Source organism: Chenopodium album, chromosome 18, assembly GCF_948465745.1.
Source record: "Chenopodium album chromosome 18, dcCheAlbu1.1, whole genome shotgun sequence".
Lineage (NCBI taxonomy): Eukaryota > Viridiplantae > Streptophyta > Magnoliopsida > Caryophyllales > Amaranthaceae > Chenopodium > Chenopodium album.
Window position 1 is genome coordinate 33446227 of NC_137851.1, and position 25820 is coordinate 33472046.

At 36.0% G+C, this 25820-nt stretch overlaps 2 protein-coding genes across 2 annotated transcripts; both read right to left on the reverse strand.

Moving 5' to 3' along the window:
* Positions 1-222: 222 nt before the first annotated feature.
* Positions 223-18148, reverse strand: LOC145592074 (metal transporter Nramp3.1-like). Its single transcript, XM_081648540.1, has 5 exons — positions 17836-18148; positions 6703-7018; positions 1336-1472; positions 587-1239; positions 223-480 (listed from the first exon to the last, which is right to left on the reverse strand). Exons 1-5 carry the CDS (start codon positions 18146-18148, stop codon positions 223-225), a joined length of 1677 nt encoding a protein of 558 aa, XP_081504666.1.
* Positions 18149-20175: 2027 nt separating this feature from the next.
* Positions 20176-22685, reverse strand: LOC145590791 (putative cyclin-A3-1). Its single transcript, XM_081647191.1, has 8 exons — positions 22096-22685; positions 21659-21891; positions 21488-21563; positions 21320-21396; positions 21168-21201; positions 20924-21073; positions 20707-20841; positions 20176-20609 (listed from the first exon to the last, which is right to left on the reverse strand). The coding sequence occupies exons 1-8, from the start codon at positions 22465-22467 to the stop codon at positions 20535-20537; spliced, it is 1152 nt and encodes a 383-aa protein (XP_081503317.1). The 5' UTR covers positions 22468-22685; the 3' UTR covers positions 20176-20534.
* Positions 22686-25820: the final 3135 nt, after the last annotated feature.

Below are 25820 nucleotides of genomic sequence, written 5' to 3' on the forward strand. Positions count from 1 at the left end.
AACACCCCATTGCAGCTGGTTAAGCAACAATGACCAAGAATTTTCTCCACAATGTGACCTTCAATAACTATTCACCCCTTTTTGTGAGCAATCTCTTTCATGATTGTTTAAGTCAAAATGCCAACTTATTGATTTCAACAAAAATAATAGAATTGTTTGTGATGATATGATAAGGAATCCCTAAATTCTCTTTAGTTGGGCACTCTTAAGTCAGATTAAATTTCATAATTCTTGAAATTGAGGCGTTCTTGCGCTTTCAATTTTAGAAGTGTAAGAAAATCTTTCAAAAAACCTTTTATGCAAAGTTATTGGAAAGAAACCATCTCGAGAAATAAGATATATGATAAATCCCATATATGCCGTTGATAAAATGCAGAATAGAACCCCAAGTAATAGCCCGTCGATAGTGTTAATGAAAAAGTCCAATAAAACATAGATGTTAATCATCATTACCAGTGCCAATACTGTCCATGCCACCTTCTGCAATAAAATATTAGCAACATTAGACCTAGGATAACATTAGACATGATTCTTGAATAAACAATTAGCGCTTATGAAACATCGAACATATATGTCATGTACAAACCTCAAGTGTAGGTCCTATCTTAAAAACTCCCATCACCTCCTCCTTTGACACCATAGTAAAAAGGGGTATTAGAGAGAAAGGAATTTGAATTGATTGGAGCACATTAAGCCATTCATTCATAATATCCATTGCCCCATCCGATCTATCAAATATAATAGCTAAAATCATCGTAGGCACTATAGCAAAACTTCTTGTTATGACTGCTCTAAGCCATTCATTTAGCTGAATATTAAGAAAACCTCCCATAATAAATTGTCCAGCATATGTTCCAGTTATGGTGCTACTTTGTCCGGCTGCTAACAACCCGATACCCCAAATATAAAGAATAGGAAGAAGACCACCTCCATACTTCTCCTCAAGGTATCGCCCTGCATTTTCAAGGCCTACACTAGAAGCATTCTTTGTTCCATAAAATCCCTTGGCGAAAACAGTCATAACAAAAAGGTTTATCATGAAGGAGACGAGAAGTGCCATTGATGATTCAATGGAATAGTAATTGATTGCCTCTTGAACTTGGCCAATTTTTTTTACATCTACCTTCCTCGATTGAACGAGAGCAGAATGTAAATATATGTTGTGCGGGGTGATGATGCATCCAAATATACCTACTGCTTGTTGAATTGTCTTGGAGTTAAGTTTTGGTACCAACACACCTAAATCCATTAATATCATGACCATGTTATATAATAATAAACTAACAAACTTAGGTCATGCATGAATTAAAGCTAATATTGCTAATAAATTGTTACCTACTAGAAGTTCCTTTCCGCTTGGTTTAGCATCAACAAACATATACGCGAACGAGATAGCCATTGTCATTACCATGATTGCAAAAGCTGCTTCCATTTTTCTTACTCCATAACTCTCAAGAAACAAAAACACGAAGCTGCTTGTCCAAAAAAGAAAAAATGCATATAATTAAAATTTAGACGCGATGCCTCTAAAACTGGACTACCATTCATACCATTTCCCACGGGCCAAACCTTTAAAATAGCCCATTCTATAGTTTCAAATTTTTAAATCTACATCTTTTTGTATGAACATATATAATTACAAGTGAAACATATGAAAGAATTAGTATTTTATATCTAAACACCAAAATCTTAATCTCTTTTTCTTGCTTTCTTTTTTTTTAAAAAAAACGTATGGTAGTTTTTTTTATAATTTTGTAAACAAGAATGTTTCAGTGGGTTTTCAAAGTAATTTTATTTAATATATAAAACTATTTCAAATGATATTATTGTTGGTAACTATTTTTAATTCTAACAGGCTTTTTCATTTTTTAGGTATATATGTATAGATCTTAAAACACTTTTCAACATTAGCAAACACTAATTAAATCAAGGCGATGACCAGCCTTTAAATTTTTGTCAAAAAATATTTGCGCATTTATATATTGATCTTAAATCCTTTTTAACTAATTTTAATATCAAATTAGATATATTGAATTTTCATATCAATCCGCTAATAACTAGTAATGACCATAAGCATCACGGACACTAACTAGTTACCACCTATAATCACTCAAATTTGTTTGGTTTATTACCTAGATCTGTATAACATTGGCATGTTATTTAATATTGAACTCCATGTTATCATTATAACCTAGCGAGCTTGTCCTAATGGAGTTTCGTTATGCATAGAGAAATGCAGACAAGGGGTAAGAGTGTAATTACACGTATATGCATATTTTGAATTAAGAGTAAGACCATTGGGTGATTAATACTACCATTGGATGATCAAATATTACCATTGAACATTCAGTGGTACAACATATGTATGTATTGGTATTATATATGCATTCAGTGGTACTAACTACGTGTAGGAATAATATCACTAAATAGACAATGGTATTATATAAGCTTTTAGTGGTATACTTAAAAGTGGTCCCACTTACCTATCTCTCTCCTCCTTTCTCTCTCTTTCATGTACTTTTTAATATTTTTATATTTGTTATGCATTTGCAAATACATAACAAAACTGCATTATTACTTCCTCATAACCTAGCTACGTGCTTTTTCAAGGGGCATCATGCTTTCAAATTTTCAATTGATTTAAATGCTTTACTTATTTAACTCTGCTCAATCCATTGATATTTCAACAATATAATTTTGTTGGTGTACACACATTAAAAACTATACTCCCTTCAATTTTTAATATATGCAACCGTTTAGTTAGAGCTGTCAATTCGGGTAATCGGGTCGGGTTTGGGTCGGGTAAGAGTGGGTCAGGTTAACTTGGGTCGTATCGATTTGGGTTAATGCCGTAACCTATACGGGTCGGGTTTGGGTTCGGGTTGGGTCATGCTTGAGTCGGGTCACGTCGGGTCATACATCTTATCGGGTTTGGGTCGGGTTAATAACAGGTTGGGTTACATTTTGGTCGGGTGAACAATACGTCGGGTTTAATTCGGGTTTTCACGGGTTAAAACGGGTTAGGGTAATTCTCGAGTTTGAGTTAGGTTCGGTTCAAGTCAATAATTTGCGGGTTAGAATCAGGTCGGGTCATTCTCGGGTTTGTGTCGGGTTCGGTTCAAGTCAATAATTTGCGGGTTATAATCCACTACTAGAAAACAGCCCAATTCCAACGGAACCTTTCCGACGGATACGGAAATCCGTCGGAAAGTACGAAATTTCCAACAGATTTTTTAATCCGTAGGAAAATCCGTCGGAAAATATACCATTTACGACAGAAAATCCGTCGGAAGTGGTATATTTTGCGACGGAATTTAAAGCCATTCCGACGGATTTTAGTAAAATAATTATAAAAAAAAAACCCTAATTAAAACGGTGGGACTCCCCCCCACCCCATTTCATTTCATCTCTCTCTCTCTCTCATCCGCCTCTCTTCTCTTCTCTCTTCCTCTCATCTTCTCTTTATCTCTCCTCTCCTCCTCCCCTCTCTTCTGACTCCCCTTCTCTCCTCTCCTCCTCCGCCTTCTCATCTTCTCTTTCTATCTCCTCTCCTCCTCCCCCTTCTCTTCTCACGATGGTGGTGGGTTTAAAACTAATTAATGGTTTTTAAGGTGAAATTCGACCATGAAAATACTAGATCTAGTGTTTTCGTGGTCGAATTTGGCCTTATTAAACCAAGTTCGAGGTTAATTTCAAAGCAAATTCAAGTTTTAAGGTATGTATGTGTTTTTTTTAATAATTTTTGGGTTTTCCGACGAGAAGGAGGAAGCCGTGGTGGGTGGGTACGTGGTGGTGGTGGTGGTGGTAAGTTTTCTGTTTGTGTTTTGCGGTTAGGGTTAAGGCCGGAATTGGTGGGATTCGGTGGTCAGCTAGGGTTTGGGGTGGCTGGGGATCTGGGGTTTGTTATGGTTTGTGTTTTGTGGTTTTTTTTTTTTTCGGGTTGTGGTAGATCTGGTTGGTGGGTCTGGTTATGTGAGGTGGTGCGTGGTGGCTGTGGTGGGTAAGGTGGTGCGTGGTGGGTTAAAGGGGGGCATGGTGGCTGTGGTGGGTTAAGGGGGGTCGTGGAGGGTTAGGGTCAGGTGGGGTGGTTTTGTGTTGGGGTGGGGTTAACAGCTTTGGTGTGGGTGGTGAAACGCCGTGCCGGTGGTGGCGCGGCGTTTTTTTTTTAATTGCATAAAATAGCTTTCCGTTGGAAATTTCCGACGAATTTATCCGGTGCCGGAAAATATGTTACGATGGAAAATTCCGTCGGAATAGTGTTTCCGACGGAATTTCAGTCGGAAAAGGTCAGTTTTCCTACCATGCCTTTTCCGACAACCACTTCCGACGGAATTCCGTCGGAAACCCCTTTTCCGACGGATTTCAAGGTGTTTCTGACGGAATTTTTCCATTGGAAATGACCCTATTTCTAGTAGTGATCAGGTCAGGTCATTTTCAAGTCGGGTCATTCTCGGGTTCGGTTCAAGTAAATAATTTGCGGGTTATAATCAGGTTGGGTTATTTCCAAGTCGGGTCATTCTCGGGTTCAAGTCGGGTTATGTTCAAGTCAATAATTTGCGAGTTTCAATCAGGTCGGGTCATTTCCAAGTCGGGTCATATTCGGGTTCAACTAATTATAAATAGATAATTATCATTTTTATAAAGCTAATTATTTCCTTTGACTATAATATGGCAACATACTAGGGAACTATAGTCTATAATTTAGGAAGATAATTATCTCCTTTAACCATACAACAAATATATACTATATTTAACTCTTAAATTTGGGGATGATGCTCCTTTCTTTTGTTGGCCCTAGACCGACTTGGTCTCCCTAGACAAAATGCTTTGATCAACAATAATAAGGTGGTCAAAATTGAATTTAAGGTGATTTAAAATCGGGTTAGGAACAATTTGGGTTGAATTTAGGTCGGGTCAATAACAAGTCGTGTTGATTTCAAGTCGGGTTAGTAACAGATCGGGTTGTTGGGTCGGGTAAAATTCGGGTTGGGTCAATAACGAGTCGGGTTGAATTTGGATCGGGTCAATAACAGGTCGGGTTAGGAACGGATCGGGTGAAATTCGGGTCGGGTTAGTAACAAATCGGGTTAAATTTGGGTTTTGACGAGTTAAAACGGGTTTGGGTCAATTTCGGTTCAAGTCGGGTTCGGTTCAGGTCAATAATTTACGGTTACATTCGGGTCGGGTCATCTCCAGGTCAGTTCATATTCGGGTTCGGGTCTCACATACTCGGGTCAACTCGGGTCTAGGGTTGGTTTCAGATCGGATCAGGTCGGATTTGAGTCACTATTTTTTCGGGTTCAGTGGGTTGGTTAATAATCGGGTTCGAGTCGGTATTTCGGGTCGGGTCAGCTTTTGACAGCTCTGCGTTTAGTTGGCACATGTACTAATGTACAATACATTTTGATCTTAAATATTTGCTAGTATTATTAACAAATATGAAAAAATTGTTACTTAAAAATATACATTAACATCATTCTAACTACATACAATACAATAATAGTGTTAAAGCCAATTGGTCGTGACTTATGAGTATTTAGAAACATAAAGAATACATAACTTGTTTATAAGAATATGTTGATATATATGATTTTACATGGACACATCTCACACATATAGACTAACTAATGTAGTGTTGGATAACCTATGAACCGAAATAAACCTAGGTTCCTTTCTCTTTGTTGTTGTTCTCTCATGAATCAAATGTATGGATTTTAGTGATCCAACGAGTAGATTTATCAAAAAGGGAAATGAGTAGATTTATCAAAAAGGGAAATAAAAGCTACTACAAAATGAAGTGGGTTTTAGTGATCCTACAAGTAGAATTTAAATGATTGAGCAAAAATGGACAAAAGGATCATCATGGCACATCCAAGACCAAAACTATTGCAAAATTTGAATGACCGACTATTAAAGTAGTAGTGCGTGCCTAACTAGAAAATGTGAGCACTGATTCAACCTATTCTAAGGTGTCCTATATACCTCTATTTGTCTGTTTTAGCGGGTAAAGTTGAAAAATATATATATATATATGGATCTTGCTAACGAGCGCCCCGAGGTGTTAGATAAGGAAAAATTATATTGGTTGAAATGGTATTAAGTTAGGAATGCATGACAAAATCACGCATAGTTCGGTGTAATTAATGTTAATTTTACTCTAATATTTTCACTTGTAATTATCTTATCTAACGCCCCGAGGACGCTCATTAGCTTTTGTCTATATATATATATATATATATATATATATATATATATATATATATATATATATATATATATATATATATATATATATATATATCCACTTTTCAATAAAATATTAAAGTCACCGTCTTTTATTATAATTTTTTAATGTTCCAACTACCCCACTTACATATTTTTATATTTAAGTCAATTAATTTACCTAAAATTATATGCTGGTCAAAATATGACACTTAAAAACTAGAGGGAGTACTAATTTTTGGTGGGTTATCCACTTACCTTACACGAAGTACAAGATTGTGTCTAGTAGAGGATTTTATGATAAGCACATAAACAAATAAAATTTGTAGAAATCAATGTTGTCATGCCCTATAAAGTTCACACATTCAAATTCCCTATTCCAATCCCATAATTAGCGTTTATATTGTCCTTATAGATTATTTAGGCAAAGAATAAAACAAATTACGACTAAAATTTAAAAGGTCCAAGATAGAAGCTTACCAATCAGCTGCAGTAATGACAACACTAGCCCAAAGAGGCAAAACACCATTAGTTAATATTTGAATGGCTATAGCTGTACCTACAACCTCCTGGATATCGGCGGCGATAACCGCTACCTCTGCCATAACCCATAGTAAAATCCTGGCCCATGGAGGGTACTCCTCCCTACATAACTCGGCTAGGTGCTTGCCTGTTGCAACTCCAACTCTTGCGGATAGAAGTTGAATCAAAAGTCCCATTATTGTTGACCATAATAGCAACCAAAGCAATGAGTAACCTGCTATTGCACCTGCTTGTAGATCACCTTCTATATTTCCTATTAAAAAGGCGAAAAATAGTAAGTCACTAAAGTATAGGTAATTGCAAATATTTTTATTCAATAATGGAGGGAGAGTATAAATTATTTACTTATTTAGTCATATTAGTTTTAGTATATACTTTAGTATTTTAGCGAGTAACGGTCAAATACAGTCCCTAAAAAATTGTATTTGTGCACTTTTAATCCCTCTAAACTATTTTGTGCACTTTTAGTCCCCTAGCCACCATGTTTGGTGTTTGTCAATCCAAAACTAAGGGACCTATCCTAGTCAGCAATAGTTCAGGGACAATGAGTCATCAATTGGTTGTTTAGAAAGCTCAATTAATTTTTTGGTTTATTGAATAAAGTCTAGCTCAACAACTCAGTTAGTTCATTGATCCCTTAATCATAATTGAGCTATAAATAGTAAATTATTACAGTATCACTCCTCAAAATTAAAACACTGATTAGTCTCAATTTCGGAAATCATACATTCACTATTACATCAAGTATCAACTAATCTGAATTATTAATTTCTAAAAAAAATAAAAATAAAATAAAAAAATCTAATCTGAATCATTAATAAACAACTCACAACGTTCAATAATCAAAACATAACAAACCCCTGATTCAATCAATAACTTAATAAGAACAGAAATGTAAATCTAAATTAAAGGATAATTATTAAAAATTAAAAAGATGCAAAGTCTCAAACAGATCAAATCAAGATTAATTTTGACTAAGAAAACTCACCCCACTATCAGTGTTATCATGTTGAATCCTTACAATTTCATTTCTATTGTAAGATCCAGCCATTTTACCAGAGATCGCCTCCATTGTTAAGCTATGAAATTCTCAACAAATTCAACCCAAAATGTAGCAAATTTTATGTGGGTCGGACCGGGGTATCTTGGGGAGATTTGAAATGGGTATTTGCTCATTTTGTAAGAAATCCAAGCAAATGAAAAGGGTATATCTTTTTCTTCCAATTTCCCTTCTTGGTTAAAGAATTCTTGTGTTCTTGCCATCAATTGAATTCTCAAAGTGCATGTGCGTCATTTTTCGATTGGATTGTAGCAAGTAATTTAAGAGGGTGTTTGTTTAGAGGGATAAAGTGAGGGGGATAGGATAAAAGAGGAGAGATTTAACATGTCCTTTGTTTGTTTAGAGGGATAGGGATTATAAGGGAGGTTAGAAGGGGGATAAAAAAAGGAGTTATCCCTCCAAATTAATAACTAAGGGGGGTGGTATAAGGGATGGGGATTACATTTAACAGGTAAAAGACATTTCTACCCTTAATGAAATAAAAAGAAGAAGGGAGTGAAAAAAAGGATAGTAAGGGTAATTTTGTATTTTTATTATTTATTCCAATCTAATCCCAACCTATACCAAACAATGGAAACACTATTTTTATCCTTATTCTATCTATTAATCCATGTTCTTATCCCACCTTTTTATCCCACTCAATCCCATCCCTCCTACCAAATGCCCCGTAAAGGTTTTGCGGGTGGGTCGATGGTGGTTTCAATGGGTAATAGGTAGGGCCAGGGTTTGTGAGTGTAGTTTCGGTGGGGCTGGGGGATCGTGGAAGGGTTGCAGTGGTGTTCGTTGGTGGGGGAGTGGGGTTGGGTTGGGTTGTGGTGGGGTTGTGAGGTTGCGGTGGTTGCTGGGTTTAGGGTTTTTTTTTTTTTTTTTTTTTTTGAATTTATAAAATCATAGCTAAAAATTATTGTCTTCTTTTTTTCAGTTTTTTTTTTGGTTTATTTTTTTTTGGTTTTTATTGGGTTTTTTTTTTTTAATAAGAAATCAGTGTTGTTTTTTAATTACTTTTGCTTTTTAAATTAATGTTGATGAGAAAATCAATGTGTCAAAAAAAAAAAAGGAAAATGACAAATAATAAATTAAGGTCCCTAAACTATTGTTGACTGGGCAAAGTCCCTAAACTATTTGGTCATAAAATCCACTCAAGGTGGGTGAGGGACCAAAAGTGCACATACAAAAGATGGGAGACTAAAAGTGCACAAATACAAAAGATTAGGGACTGTATTTTACCTTTACTCGTATTTTAGCTTAACCCCTTAGCTTTGACGTGAAAAGCTAGTTTGATTTATATTTGGTATGTTATTGCATTAAATTGTTCAATTTATACTCTATATATTATTTTTTGTTGTCCCACTTGTTCTTTGCACATTTTTGCGATGCAATATTAGTTTTAAGTATCTCAAGATAAATATTACTCCCTCCGTTGATCCTTTTGGCATAATTTTAGTCCCAAAATGATCTATCCATTTGCATTAAAATATTCTTCGATTTGCAATAATACTTGTGCAAAGTTAGCTTCCCCATGTAAAATTTGTTTTTTCATATACTTTTATGACTTTCTCTCTCTAATTTTTTGCAAACCCCATGTGAATTTCATTTTCCAATATGTTTTTACTACTATCTTTTTTTATTTTCTTAATACCCGCGAAATCAACCCAAAAAGGGTCGTTCTTTCGGGGACTGAGGGAGTACAATTTTGTTTAATTTTTTTTACACATCTATATATTATTTTAAAATAGGAACATTTACAAGAAATCTAGAGTGTCACATGGCTTTTTCCCTTAAAATTCTATTTCTTAAAAAAAAATTAAAATCTTTTTTAAAAAAAGACATAACTACCTTTTTTCAGTTTCTTTTTTATAGTTTTTATTTTTTTTTATTTTTTTTAGTAGTAGTACATAGTATAGATTTTCAATTTTCATTTCAAACAAAAAACCTCATTTTCCAATTTGGAAAACTCTTTCTTTCCCTCTTGCCTTTTCCCCTCTTCTTTCTCTTTCTCTTCAATAATTCTATAATTTCGATAAAACCACGTGATACATCTTAAATTATTATTCCTTGCAAAGTGGCTAAGACGACTCCTTAGTTTCATAAAGCACTTGCAACAAAGTTCCTATTAACCTTATTTGTCAAGATAAAAGTTAATGTCTTTGCTGTCGTTATATGATTTCTCAAATTACAATTTAAGTACTAATTATATGGTTGAATCAGACAAATTTGATAGTTTAAGTTTGGGTATTTAAAATATATGATTGACAAATGTCATTGTTGCATTGAAGATTTAATTTGTGGTCATCACTTATGTACTTAAACTTTTTTAATGGATAATTCTGTATGCTGTTTAATCATACTTTCGGATGGAATTATTTTGTTCAACAAATTATATTTTATGCTAAAATGGATTCCTTCATTCAAGTATTTTACATACCGCTATGGAAAGTTCCATATTTTTTAATGTTTTGGTTCACTTATTAATTAATTTATATTGCATTTTGAAATATAATCAATTATCATTGTTTTTTTTTTATTATTATTAATTTGTTACAATTTGCTTACTATTGGATTTTTTGGGTTTTTATTGCATTTTTTTATTTTGATGTCAAACAACTTCATTAATCAAGGCAATTTAAAAACTATAGTTAATCAGTAACTTGTAATTTGATGCTTCATATATAGGGATGGCAATCCGGTCCGGATCTGACCTTACTCCGCCCCGATCCGAGATAAAAAAATCCGCTCCGAGTTCGACTCCGTTAAAATAATCCGACTCCGAGCCGGAGGAGGGTCGGAGTTGGATCCTACAAAAAATCCGAGAAAAAAATCTGACTCCGACAAATGTCCGACTCTAACGGATTATCCGACTCCGACTCCGACTCCAATAGATAGTGGATTTTTGTATGGGTCATGGTGGCATTGTGTGTGGGTTGTAGACCCAAATAGCCCAATTTCTCAAGGTATATTGAATAACGAAAAAAAACTCAGAGTCGGGTCGGATCGGAGTCGGAGTCGGAGGTCGGATAATGAAGTCGGAGTCTCGGAGTCGGATGTCGGAGTCGGATTTAGCATAATCCGCTCCAAGTTCGACCCGTTGCCATCCCTATCCATATAGGATGTATGAATTTATGGTTATGAGAATTTTGATTAGATTTTAGGAAAATTTGTTGAAAACCATCTTATAAAAACCAAATTTTATTGAAAACCATCATATAATTTTTTTTTTGGTCAAAGCACACCTGTTTTAAATTTTTTTTTGTTGAATCCCGCCACTTTTCGGATTTCGGCTATTGATTGACATTTTCGACGTTGATTAGCATGTGCACCTCATGTGACCTATTTAACCCCACTTTTCTATTATTTCCCCCCCCCCCCTTTTCCCTCCATTCATTCCCCCTTTGTCACTTACATTTCCATGCAATTGTATAAAAGGCTATAAAAACCAAATTATGATGAAGAGGAGTGACGAAGAGGGGAATGAATGGAGGGAAAAGGGGGAAAAAATAAAAGAAAAGTGAGTTTGAGTGGGTTACGTGAGGTGCACATGTTAGTCAACGCTGGAAATGTAAGTAATTAGTCGGAATCCGAGGGAATGGTGGGACTTAACCAAAAAAAAAAATTAAAACAGGTGTGCTTTGACAAAAAAAAAATTAAAACAGGTGTGCTTTGACAAAAAAAATAAAAAATTATAAGATGGTTTTCAACAAAATTTGGTTTTTATAAGATGGTTTTCAACAAATTTTCCTAGTTTTTAATAAGTTTTGTTTGTATGAATTGAATTTAAATATCTATAGAAGTATTTGACATTTTAATAGATTTAAAGTGTATGGATTTAAAGTGATGTAAGTATCTCTAGAAAATAGATGTTCAATTAAATTCGATAACCATATGAAACAAAAATTTCTCATATAAGTATAATCGCATATGATTTTAATTTGTTTCATCTCGCAGCCAATGGGTGTTTTAGAATTTTGGTTAGTTTCATTTCGCAACCGGGGTTTTTGAATTTAACACTACTATTAAAAAAATTTCTACTATTCTTATACGAAATTGAAATACTAGGCAAAAATACAAATACAAAAATAATTATTATTATAATACATTAAACCGTCGTTCATCGCACGAGTTTAAGACTAGTTTAGGAAAAAAAATGAGATGAACCTAACAATGCCTTACATAATATGTCTTAGAGTATAGAGCAACTGTCAAAATGCAAAATTTTATTTCTATTAGAATCTATTAACATTCCTATTGGGACAAACAAAAATTGAAGGGAGTATATCACCATATTTGTTAAAGCACATGATTTGTGGTTATCAGGAAAAAAGGAAAATTTATTCAAAAGGACCACTTAAGTCGTCTCTTTTGTTCAAAAGGACCTATTAAGGAAAAAGTTGTTTAAAAGAACCACAAAAGGCAGTTTGGGTTGTTGAGGGGGACCAAGGCCGATTTTCAGGTAAGTCAACGCCGGACTCCGACGTTGACCGTCACGTGCATGGCACACGACTCATTAATTTTACCAAATTTTGTTTTTTTTTTCCCTTTTCCACAATTTTCCTCTAATTTTCAAATTAACCCCAATTTAACTCTTTTCAATTTCATTCTCTCTCCTCCTTTCTTTCTCTAGAAGCATTATTCATGGCATTAATTCTTATTTGCCATTGTTAGTGAGGTCAAAGCATCAAGTAAAATGGCTAATGAACATTAACTTCACCACAAGTAGCAAACAAGCACAATATCAACCCACAACGCACTAACCCTCCTCCCACTTCACCACCGGCAGCAACTGGGCCACCGCCCCAACACACCTCCGCATCTCCACCAAACAACCGAAACAAACACCTAACGAACCCACAACCACCTAAATCCACAATGCTTACCTTGTGCGATTATCCTCAATTGAAGTGTGGATGAATTTGTTTGGAAAAAAAATGCAAATTATGGGTTGAATATAATCTAAGGTTATAGGAATGAAGGGAAAAAGGGATAATAATTGGGGTTAAAGGGAAAAATGGGGGAAATCGTGGAAAAAGGGAAAAAAAAAATTGGTTCATGGTTTAGATTCATGGTTGACTTTTCTCACAATAATAGTGTGGTGGTGGAAAAGGATCAGAGTGAGGATAATATTTCAAGGGGGGAGCAAACTTTGACTATGCCACAATCTGCCACGAGGAATTTAATTGAGACGCCTTTGGTTTTTTCTTGTGGTATCTCAACTGCTAAGAGTCAATCTAGGAAGACTAAAAAATTTGCTAGAAAACAAATGGTGGGACAAGCTGACATGGAAACTGATGAGGGCCTTGATGTAGTGACTATGGGAAAATGGAAGAGTGTGGACAACAGGGATTTTATGGTGGAGCTAGGTGGTGAAGGGGAGACAAAGAAGGCAAAGTTATGTGATGAAGTTTTGGGTGTTTTGCAAAACTCCCAAGTAGCGGTGATTGGTAATGACCAACAACGCGAAGAGCAATGAAAATATTTAGCTGGAACTGTTACGGGCTTGGCAACCCGTCAACAGTGAAAGCTCTCCAAGACTGGTGTTGGAGAGACAGACCGAATATTGTCTTAATTTCGGAGACAAAAATTGATGCACAAAGACTTAAGTTAATTAGGAATAGATGCGGTTACACTAATGGCTTGTGCTTGAGTAGTAATGGGAGGTCGGGTGGTATGGGGTTTTGGTGGAAGGATGTTGATGTGAGTATGTGTTCTTTTTCGGCTCACCATTTTGAGGCAAATGTGTGCGATAGAGAAGGAAATCCGAGTTGGAAGGCTGTAGGGGTGTATGGGTGGCCCAAGGCAGCTAATAAATTCCATACTTGGGAACTTTTGAGGGAGATGAAAAATAGCAGTAACATTCCCATCTTGAGCTTTGGTGACTTTAATGAAATCCTCGACATGACTGAAAAGAGGGGTGGTGCAATGCGGGGGGAAAGACAAATTATGGATGAATGCAATTTTCGTGACCTTGGATATAAAGGTAGCTGTTTTACTTGGCAGCGTGGAATATCTATGGAGACTTTGGTGCAGGAAAGGCTCGATAGGTTTATTGCTATGGACGGATGGTGCTCTTTGTTCCCACGGTTCGAGGTCATCCACTTCCCCATCTGCCATTCAAATCATGCTGCAATTCTTTTAAAATGTGGGGATGAAGTTGATCGAGAAAAAAAGAAGAAATTGTTCAGGTTTGAGAAGTTATGGCTTTCGAATGAGGAGTGTGCAAAGGTAGTTTCGGAGTGCTGGACTACGGGGGTGGGTGAGCCTATGCATGCTAGGATCGCTAATGTTGCAGGAGGGCTATCTACCTGGGCGGCTAGGACTTTTGGCGTGCTAAAAAAGAAAATAAAAAATGCAGAAGGGCGCCTCAAAGAGATACAGGGAGGAAGACTTGATGCGGGGTTGCTAGAGTAGTGTAATGCAATTAGACAGGAAATTGACGAGCTCCGTAGGATGGAAGAATCGTATTGGTATGCTAGAGCGAGAACAAACGAGCTACGGGATGGCGACAAAAATACGAAGTACTTACATCACAAGGCAAGTCAAAGAAGGAAGCGTAATGCCATTATGGGTTTGTTTGATGAAAATGGCGATTGGCGAAATTCGAAGGCTGATCTCGATTCTATTATTGCCAATTATTTTGGTGGTCTCTTTGCTACTGACCATCCAAGTAATTTTGATGAATCTTTGGGTGGTATTGAGACACTTGTCACGGAGGAGATGCGCAGAGAGTTGGAGACCGAACCTACAAAGGAGGAAATTCAGGAAGCTTTATTTCATATGCATCCGACTAAAGCCCGGGGCCGGATGGGATGCATGCATTATTTTTCCAGAAATTTTGGAATACAATTGGAGGGGATGTAATCAATTATGTGAAATCATGGTGGCGTGGTCTTGTGGACTTGAAGGAGGTGAACCGTACTTGCATTGTCTTGATCCCAAAATGTGATGAGCCAAAGCGGATGACGGAGTTTAGGCCTATTAGCTTATGCAATGTGTTGTACAAAATTATTTCAAAAACTTTGGCTTATAAAATGAAGACAATGCTTGGTTCGATTATCTCGGAGAATCAGAGTGCTTTTGTTCCTAATAGACTTATTACGGATAATGCTCTTATTGCTTTCGAGATCTTTCATGGGATGAAGAGGAAAGGGGAAGGGAAAGATGGTATGATTGCGCTTAAGCTTGATATGAGTAAAGCTTATGATAGGGTTGAGTGGCGTTTTCTGGAAAAAATTATGCAAAAACTGGGGTTTCCGCAGAGTTGGATTGGTCAGATTATGCACTGTTTGAATAGTGTGTCTTTCTCCTTCAAGTACAATGGTGGCATTTCGGGGTCGTTGATCTCATCACGAGGGCTTCGGAAAGGTGATCCAGTTTCCCCTTATATATTCTTAATTTGTGCAGATGCGTTTTCTTCACTTATTTCGAAAGCTGCCAGGGATAAGATGATCCATGGGGCACAAGTGTGTAGAGGAGCCCCTAGGATATCACATTTATTTTTTGCCGATGATAGTATCCTGTTTGCAAAGGCTACATTGCAAGAATGCTCTAAAATTGCTGAAATTATCAGTACATATGAAAGAGCTTCCGGTCAGAAAGTTAATTTAAGCAAGACAGAAGTAGCTTTTAGCAAATGTGTTACTATTGAGAGAAGGGAGGCGATTGTGGAGACTCTTGGGGTGAATGTGGTTGATAGACATGAGAAGTATTTGGGGCTACCGACTATTATAGGGAGATCGAAAAAGGCTATTTTTGCAGGGTTGAAAGCTCGAATTTGGAAGAAATTGCAGGGATGGAAGGAAAATTTTTTGTCTCGTCCGGGTAAAGAAGTTCTTATCAAAGCGGTTGCTCAAGCAATTCCTACATATATGATGAGTATTTTCCGTGTTCCCAAAGGCTTGATTGATGAAATTCATGCTATTTTAGCTCGTTTTTGGTGGGGGTTGACAGATACGGGACGTAAGATGCATTGGCAAAAATGGGAATCTCTTTGCCTCCCAAAATCTATGGGGGTATGGGTTTTTGTGATTTGCGATGTTTTAATCAAGCAATGTTAGCTAAGCAAGGGTGGAGGCTTAGTAATAACACAAACTCGCTGCTGCATTGTGTTATAAAAGCTAGGTACTACAAGAATTCGGATTTCATGGAGGCATCCTTGGGCTACGATCCAAGTTATAGTTGGAGGAGTATATGGGGTTCGAAGGCTATATTGCTTGATGGCATGAAGTGGAGAGTTGGAAATGAGTCTTCAATTTGTGTCTGGGATAATGCGTGGTTGATTGGTGAGGGTACTCATCTGGTTCCTACCCCCCTACCGAATAGTGACATGAACTTAAAAGTCATTGATCTGATTGATTTTGATAAATGTTGTTGGAATAAGGAGATGGTTGATGCTACTTTTAGTGTGATGGATAGGAGGGCTGTCCTTGACATTCCCCTATCGAATTTTTGGCCGTGTGATAGGAGATACTGGTGGCCTACTTCTGATGGTGTTTATACGGTTAAAAGTGGTTATTGGCTTGAAAGACTTGGGTGTTTGAGAGCGTGGGAATTGTTTCATGGAACTAGTGATAAGCACTGTTGGAGTGTGGTCTAGAATATTAATGGACCTCCAAAATTGAGTCACTTCTTATGGCGTGCGAGTAAGGGGCAGATGGCGGTTATGGAGGTGCTTCACAAACGACATATGCGAGACGATATGATTTGTACAATCTGTGGCGCTTCTGAAGAGACAATTCTGCATTCCATCTTCCAATGTAAGTATGCAAGGGACATTTGGGCTAGTAGAGATTTTGTTGAGCTCTTGAGTGAAGCTCTTGTTTCCTCGTTTGCTGATGTTTTGGTCTGGTTTTCGAAGAAAATTAATAAGGACAAGCTTAGAGAATTTGCAGCTCTTGCGAGGCTTCTTGGTATTGCAGGAATTCACACATTTTCGAGAGTGATGATGATATCAACCCTGTTATGGTTGCTGCCGGGTTTGTGAAATTATGTTCTGATTTTTGCTTGTACCAAACTCGGGTAGGGGGAGTGGTGAGGGGTGAGCAGGTTCTATCTGCTGCTAGGTGGATGTGCCCACCTGCGGGAGTGGTCAAAATAAATGTGGATGCTCACATTTCTGGCCATTCTTTTGTGCAGCTGGGTATGGTTATTCGGTGTGATAAGGGGGGTCTGCTGGCTGCTGCGGTGAAGAGAATTGATGCCAACTGGGCTCCGGATTTAGCAGAGGTTGGGCTATAGCAGGATCATTCTCGAGTGTGATGCAAGCAATACAGTTCGGGCTATAAATCAGAAACACGAGGGAGCAACTCCTATTTTCCTCTTCTATGAGGATATTATTCGATTGAGTGCTAGTTTCATTTACTTCTTTTGTAATCATGTGAAGAGAGCGGGTAATGTAGTTGCTCATACCGTGGCTAGATGGGATACTAATACGTATGAGGAACGAATTTGTATGAACTCTTTCCCCCAAAACCTCCATTTTTTGGCGGAACTTGACTTAATATAATTTGCCGCTTGGCTTCCTTCAAAAAAAAAAAAGATTCATGGTTTGTGCTTCTAGGAGTGAGAAAGAAGAAGAAAGGGAAAAATTAGGGGTAAAGGGGAAATTTGGGGGGAATTAGTGGAAAAGAGGGGAAAAAAAGGAAAAAAAAAATTGGCCTCAAAATAATGAAGCACGTGCTTGGCACGTGATGTGACTTGCCTGAAAATCGGCGTTGGTCCCCCTCAACAACCCAAATTGCTTTTTATGGTCCTTTTAAACAACTTTTTTTTTATTAGGTCCTTCTAAACAAAAGAGATCACTTAAGTGGTCCTTTTAAACAAATTTTCCGGAAAAAAAACACATTATCATTCTACTTTTCAATATCATCGGTCTCACTAGCTATGTTGGTATATGTTAACTAAAGGGGCTTATATAACGCAATCATCAAAATTAACATATACTTATATTATTTTATTTAAAGATTGTAATAACAGGGAATTAAATGTGTAGGCATTAACATACGTACATTATTTATTACCTGGATCCAAAAATGCAATACTCATTAAAATGCCAGGCCCTGTATACAACCATAGCTTCTTCCATGAAAAGGGTGGTGTTTGAGTATCATCAAATTGTTCCACTTCTATTACACCATATACTTGTTGTGTAAAATATGGTGTAACTTCTCTATCTTTCTCTTCTTCTTCATAATAATTATCGGGAACTTTTTGAAAGATTGTTGAAGACGAAGAGGCAACATTGGAAGGTAAAAGTTTATTTGACTCAAAGGATTCATAATCGAGGATAAATTTATTTTCATTATCATTTTCAAGGGGAAAATGAGAATCCATATTGGCAAGGGAGCAACATTTTGCTGTGAAAAGTCTGTTTCCTCTTTTGGTATGTGCGAGTTTGTTTGAATTTTCTATTTAATTTGTGGTTTACTTTAGTGGAAGAAAATTTAGGATATAAGCTAAAAGATCCCCTAAAATTCTGATTGTTTAGAAATTTTTAAGCAAATTCACCCAAAATGTAGTGTTTGGGTTAAAGCATAAAAAAATATGTAGGATTATAAAACTTTGTTGGTAAAATATATTACCTCCACATATATTTAAATATTTTAATATGTGATACAATTCTGAAGATAAATGTCAACTAAAAAAAGCAATAAAAAAACATAAATCTAATTAAACAAATATTAAGAATTGCTTTCCTAAAATATGGAATTTATCTGCAAACTAAAGAGATATGTAGTACTTGGGACAAAATATGTTGATATATATATGATTTAGCAATAAATGGAATCGTTTGATGTAACGGAAAAGAAAAAAATAGGCCTTGCCTTTTAAAAAAAAAAAAGGTTGATCTAAGACTCTAAGTATATCAAATAACGAACTAATACTTCATAATTTTTTAAATCAAACATGTCGGATAATATCAAAGGAACCAATATCAAATGACTAGTGAATTATATATGGACATCTACTCGGTTCTTTCATAGGTCATGGTCGATGTTTACGAATGTGTTTATCATTTGATTTATATCAATCTCACCCTTTAATCTTTCATATTCTAGTAGTATGTACATAGGTAAGATTGTAAGAATAAAATGTAAAGACTATTAGAATTGAAAGGTAGAACTACAGGCTAACAAATTATATAATAAAAGGGAGATTAAAGCAAGGCATGGATTTCTTAGCGGTAGTTAAAATTGATAAAAGCAAGGCCTATAACATGGTTAATTGGAATTTCTTTCAACATGTCCTCCTGGCATGTAGTCTTCCGTCTCAATGGATCCAACTAATTTAGCAATGTGTTTCCACTATCTCGTATAAAATCTTGATCAATAAGGAGACTAGCCCTAATACTTCAATTGAACTTCAACAACATTTCAAGCTAAGGGGCTTTTGGGTATGGACTAGGTTAATCAGTTTAGGTCTCACTTTGAGGTCCCGATTGATATGGTAGGGCAAAAGGTTACATCAGGTTTTCAAATTGCACCAACGAATTTTTTGATCGGATTATAGAATTTTCGGAAAAATTGTAACCCTTTCCGGTCCAAAACCCTTTTTTTTTCTTCATATACCTTATTTGAAACATTCCTACCATTTACCTTTTTCTTACTTCCAAACTCCTCTACTCTGATTCCTTACCCTTTCTATGTTATTGACTTATTTCCTTTTCCTTTCCCTTTCTTTATACCCCCAATGTACCACCACACCATCAATACACCACCACCCTACCGCCACCAGTTTCACATACACCGGCCAACAACCATCTCCCTCAACCTAAAACATCCCTTTACTTACACTGATTCATAACATTTTTGTAAGTTTAACTACTGCCTGTTTGGTAAAGGGCTCACAACCAGTGTCATACAATGAATAATATTTCTGGTAAGTTAAGGTTAATGCTAACATATTCGTGCATTCATTGAAGCAAAAAAAGTACAAATGTAAATGATACGGAGTATGTAAATTACATTACCTATTAAGGCAATCAACTACACATAGTCAAGAAAAAAGCTTAAAACTTCTCAACTTCGGGTACTTGCAGCACCTGGCTGCAAACATTCAGGCATGTAGAGATGAATTTTTCAATTGCAGGGCTTATTGCCTAGTTCTACATACATAAGAAAGACTGGTGCTATGATATCCATCTTCCAAGTGATCAAAATAGTACTGATTGGATTGTAAATGAAGAATCTTCTGTTTTTCTTCTCTTCCGTTGCAGAAATACTGCAACACCCACACAAAGTCGAGAACAGCTTACATAAAAATATAAAATTTATGATTTCATTTGGTTTATCCATTATTGTAAAAAAGGTCCATAGGAAATAAGGAACATAGATATTATCTAAAAGATTAATTAATGCATATATAACAAGATGAGGCAAATAATGAAATCTTATTAATTTGAAGTTTCCAACAAGTGCTAATTTCATTCATCCTCAATTAACCACTAGACTAATCATCTACAACCAGATTCTGATTTTCCCCTAAATTACATGCCTATATACTGCACAGATTTGCTCCGGCAACTTCATCAATTGTCAAGTCATACAAGCATATGATGTTGTCATGGCTTTCAATTCATATCAAAAGTGCTTGCTACACTCAACCAGCAATTCAACTTCTAAATCTACAAAAAAATGTGTAACGCTGATCCTCAGTAGCATCATTTAGCAATGAGAGCTTTATCTGTGGCAAAATAAGCAAGATCTGCTATCCGAGTGATCTATCTCTCCTTAACTTCATCAAAGTAAGAAGCGGGTATCTCTGCTGGAGATGCTAATGTTGAAACGCATTTGTACTGTGACAGAAAATAAAGAATAACATCAGACAAACTACTTAAAAAGCCCCATCATAATTAAACCATAAGAAGCAGTCAGGCAGGCAAAATGCATTACCTTATGCTGCTTGTATTTGTTTCTTACTGCTACCAAGGACCCTCCTCTTCGATCTAGTTGCAAGTCTTGGATCCGAATAACACACTCTTTTAGATCCGATGGTTTATAACCAGTATAAGATTGCAAGCTTGAATTCTGTAAAATGTATAATTAGTTACTTTAGACTTCCATTTCAGGATCTAACATACTAAACAACAAATTAAGGTCTAATACTGACCCAAGGGTGCTTTTTGGGTTGTGTTGTAAACTTCGCAAGAAAAATAACTGATGCTGCTACCATAGAAGGTAAGAACTTCACACATCCATAATCTAGCAAACTGAGTTCAGCTAAGTAGTAACCCAAAAATTCCAACTGCAGATTTGGAGTCTGTACAATCACAAAACAAGTTAATAATTAGTTAACCCCTCTTAGCAGATCAAGCATAGACAGAAAAAAACAGCACCGTAGCCAGCTAATATACCTTAGAATTTCCTTGAGCAACTCTGGTGAACCTCCTGCAGAAATTAACAAAAGGGGAAAGGCAAACTAATTAATAAAGTATCCGCCAAAAACACACCAGAAACAATGAGATCGTACATCTAATAAACAATGTAATTCACTTCAGATCCTCACCTGAGAAACGATTTTACAGTAGGATTACCCATTTCGTAGTTGAGAGTTTTGAGTACATCAGCCTCCATATCTACAACCTTCACATTAAATGAGCAACAATATCAATACAAACCAAAAACCCAGATTCAGATTCAATAATTTGGAGAAAAATATAGATTGAGAACTAACCTCTTGTTTAGTGTAGGTATTTTCTGTCATATCACAGAATTTCTCAACAGGTTTGGGATCTATTTCTTCATACTTCCTACAGTTTAGAACAAAGAACTTCAATAAAAAAAAAATTATTCTAACAAAATAAAAACAAAAAAATAAAGCCGAAATCGAAGATCGAAAACATACGATGCAATTAGCATAGCAGAAACACCCAGAAGCTGAAGTTTTTGTCGATTAATCGGTTTGAGAGACAAGTATCGATCGATGTGTGAAATTGTCAAATAAAGTGTGTCTGAAACAACCTTGAATTCTTCAGCAAGCTCTACTAACCAATCCACCAAAATTCCTCTCATATTTGCACTCACATCTTTCTGGATTCTCTGCATGTACTCTCCCAGCGGCCTTCTCTTCTCTTCTTGCTACACAATTCATTTAACCTCAATTCAATTTCAAACATAAACCCTAATTTCGGAAAAACCCTACCTAACAATCAATTCCTCCCCAAATTAACCCGAATTAGGAAAAAATTGATACATTTCTAAGAAAAATAAATTACTATTTCCAAACCCTCAATAATTATTACCAAAATGACAGAAAATTTGATAAAAATTTAACAATCATACCTCCATATTCCGAAGATATTCATAAATTCCAGTAACATAAGGCCCGCACATTTGAGGGTCATCTGAACCAGCATCAATATCTTCAGTAGCCACCTTTCCAACACCAACAACATCTTCTTCCGGAGTTTTCTCCGACGCCGGAATCGACGAACTACTAATTGGTTTAGCAGACTTCCTCGAACGACCTCTTGCACGAGGCTCAGAACAAGATCTTAAGCTTGAATTACCCAAAATGTTTGAAGATATTTCACCCAAAACAACCCTTCTTTTGTTGGTCGGTGGCTGATGCTGTGCGTTCTCTGACATAGCTTCGGCAGCTCGTCGCTTCGCCGACTGCCTGGTAACCCTCATACAATTCTCCTGATTCGCCATTGTCTCCGATACCCCGAAAACCGAAAGAGAAAATTAGAGAAAGAAAGAGAAGGAAGCAGAAGAAGAGTGGTGGTGGAAATGGAGGTGAGAGAAGTGAGAGTCTTTGTAGAAGAATGAAGGCGCCATTTGAGATTGTTTCAAAAAATGTTAAAGTTTCGCGGTTCTAAGAATGAATATAATTTGTATTTCTAATTTCGGTTCGGTTCGGTGAAAAATTGAAATGGTTTCGAATTTTGAAAATTGGGAAATTTGGGTTTGGGAATATGTTTTTGTTTGGACAGTTTTGAGGTTTGGGTTTTGGAATGAAAATTGCGCGGTCTAATTCTAATTTACTCTGCGAAATGTTTTTAAACAGCAAGGCTATTTTGGAACTGCTTGTACTTAGGACTCTGCTACTTGTGATTTGTTAATCAGTAGGCGAGTAGGCGGGCTATTTGCTATTTTAAAGTTTTTAAGTATTCGGTGATTTGGGACATTGAGAGCTGAGTGAAATATTGGTGGAAGTGGAAGGAAATCTAATCTAATATATATATATAAAGGGGAGTTTTTTCCCGAGATTTTAGAGAGGCATGTAGGATTTATTTTTCTTAGTGTGTCATGTAGGATTTTAAATTTTAATAGTAGCCAATTAAATAAGAGATTATTAAAATCTTTTATATTTAAATAATTCTAATGCCAAGTAAGCAAAATTGGCGAATGAGATTTTTAAATTTAAATTAATTAAATATAAAATATATATTTTTTTTACGAGAATTAAATATAAAATATTATCTTTTGATATTAGGAATTTTATCTAGATATATAACCAATTTTAGCACATAAATTAAAAAATATATATAATTTAAAAAATTCAAACAAACCGTGCATTGTACGGGGTTCATCTAGTTTTTTTAATTTTTGGACTAGGCCATGACGCCATGTGGATTAGATTTGATGAATTTTTTTACTTCATTATATTTTTTTCTAATTGAATGAGAAATTATGCTGATTACAATTTTCGGATGATCTTAAGATGGCTATTTATTTTTGATGATCTTAAAGTAACAAATTTATTCCCGGTCAAAAAAAAATATTTTGTATTGGGTGATATTCGGTCCGCGTTAGAAAAATTTATAGGTAATTTTAATTAATATTTCGTCAGTTGATGACAAATCATATAACTAATATATAAAGCTAAACTTTTAGCCAAGTCACGAGGCAGCGACACTTGGCGTTTCAACTTTTCGCCAAGTATCGCGCCACGTTGGATAGATTTAAATAGACTTCATCAGATAAAAAATTAGTTTAGAATTCTATTGGAATAGAATTTTAGGATAAAATTATTAATTTAGAGTTTTATTTTCGATAAAATATCAATATTTCAAAGGTACAAATCATATAACTGATATATAAAGCTAAACTTTTAGCCAGGTCACGGAACAATGACACTAAGCGTTTCAACTTTTTACCAAGTGTCGCGCCACGTTAGATAGATTTAAATAGATTTCATAAGATAAAAAAGTTAGCTTAGAATTCTATTTGGATAGAATTTTATGATAAAATAATATACTTCACAATCTAATACGAAGTAGAATTTTATTACTATGTAGACCTGTCAATTAGGGTCAGGTCATGAGTCATCTTAGATTGGGTCATTTCAGGTTACGAATCAAGAAATGTATACAAATACATTTCCATCTTTGTTGGTTTTCATCTTGAAAATCCACTTACAACTGATAGGTGTTTAACCTTCGGGTAAATCAACCAAGTCCCATACTTGATTTTCAAACATGGAGTCCATCTCAGATTTCATATATTCTTGCCATTTTGCAGGGTTAGGGCTTGTCATAGCTTGGTTGTAGGTTGTTGGCTCATCTCCATCCATGACTAGGATATCTTGATCTTCGGTTAATACAACACCAAGATATCTATCTAGTTGTGATCTTGGCCATTGTGACCTACGTAGGGTAATGGACTGAGCATTTGCATTATCATTTTGACTTTGCACAGTTTGACCAATGTCAACAGATGTTGTTGAAGCACTTTAAGTGTCAATTTGATTGTGTTGCTCGTCTTCTTGGACTTCATCGAGTTCGATTTTCCCCCCACTTGTCATTTTGGAAAGATGTTCATTCTCCATAAAGACAGGATCACAAGCAACAAACACTTTATTCTTGGATTTGTTATAGAAGTAATACCCTTTGGTTTCTTTTGGACATCCCACAAAGAAACACTTGTCAGATTTTGGGTGAAGTTTGTTAGAAATTAGTCTTTTGACATATGCTTCGCAACCCCAAATCTTGAGAAAAGACATCCTTGGAGGTTTCTTCGTCCATAATTCATATGGAGTCTTTTCGACAGCTTTTGACGGAGCTCAGTTCAGCGTTAGTGCTGCGGTTAGAATTATGTGTCCCTAGAAAGAAATAGGAAGATCACTAAGACCCATTGTTGATCGTACCATGTCTAGCAAGGTTCGATTTCTCCTCTCGGATACTCAGTTCCATTGTGGAGTTCCTATAGGTGTCAACTCTGAAAGAATACCATGTTCTTTCAGGTGGTCATCGAATTCATTGCTCAAGTATTCACCACCTCGATCCGATCGAAGGACTTTGATTTTCTTGTCAAGCTCGTTTTCAACTTCACTATGAAATTCTTTGAATTTCTCAAATGATTCATATTTGTTTGACATAAGGTACACATATCCATATCTACTATAGTCATCCGTGAAGGTGATGAAATATCTATAACCATTCCTTGCGGGTATGCTCATTGGTCCTCATACATCGATGTTTATTAGGCCCAATAAGTCACCTGCCCTTTCTCTCGACTTGGAGAATGGCTGCTTTATCATCTTACCTAATAAGCATCCTTCGACAATTCTCAAACGATTGTAAATTGAATGAGTCAAGAATGCCTTCTTGTACAAGAATCTTGATGGGCTTGATGTTAATGTGGCCGAGATTACAAAGCCACAAGTATGTCTGATTTGACTCAACGATCTTAGCTTCCTTGGTGGTATCATTAACATTATCCTTTGGCGTCCAACGCTGAAATTGAAATGATGTTTTTGGTAACGTTCGGAACATGATAACAAATTTCAAGTTCTAGAACTAGCCCGGAAGGAAAGACAAGCTGAGAGTTCCTACGGATACGGCCGCAATTCTGGCTCTATTGCCGACTCGGAGTTCAACCTCTCCCTTCTCTAGCCTTCTAGTTTTCCTTAGTCCCTGAGAATTGGAACAAAGGTGTATGCCACATCCGGTATCTAATACCCATGAAGTTATGCTAGTGAAGTTTAAGTCTATAACGAAAATACCTGATCCAGAAGCAACAATTTTTCTCTTCTTATCTTCCTTGAATTTGAGGTAATCTCT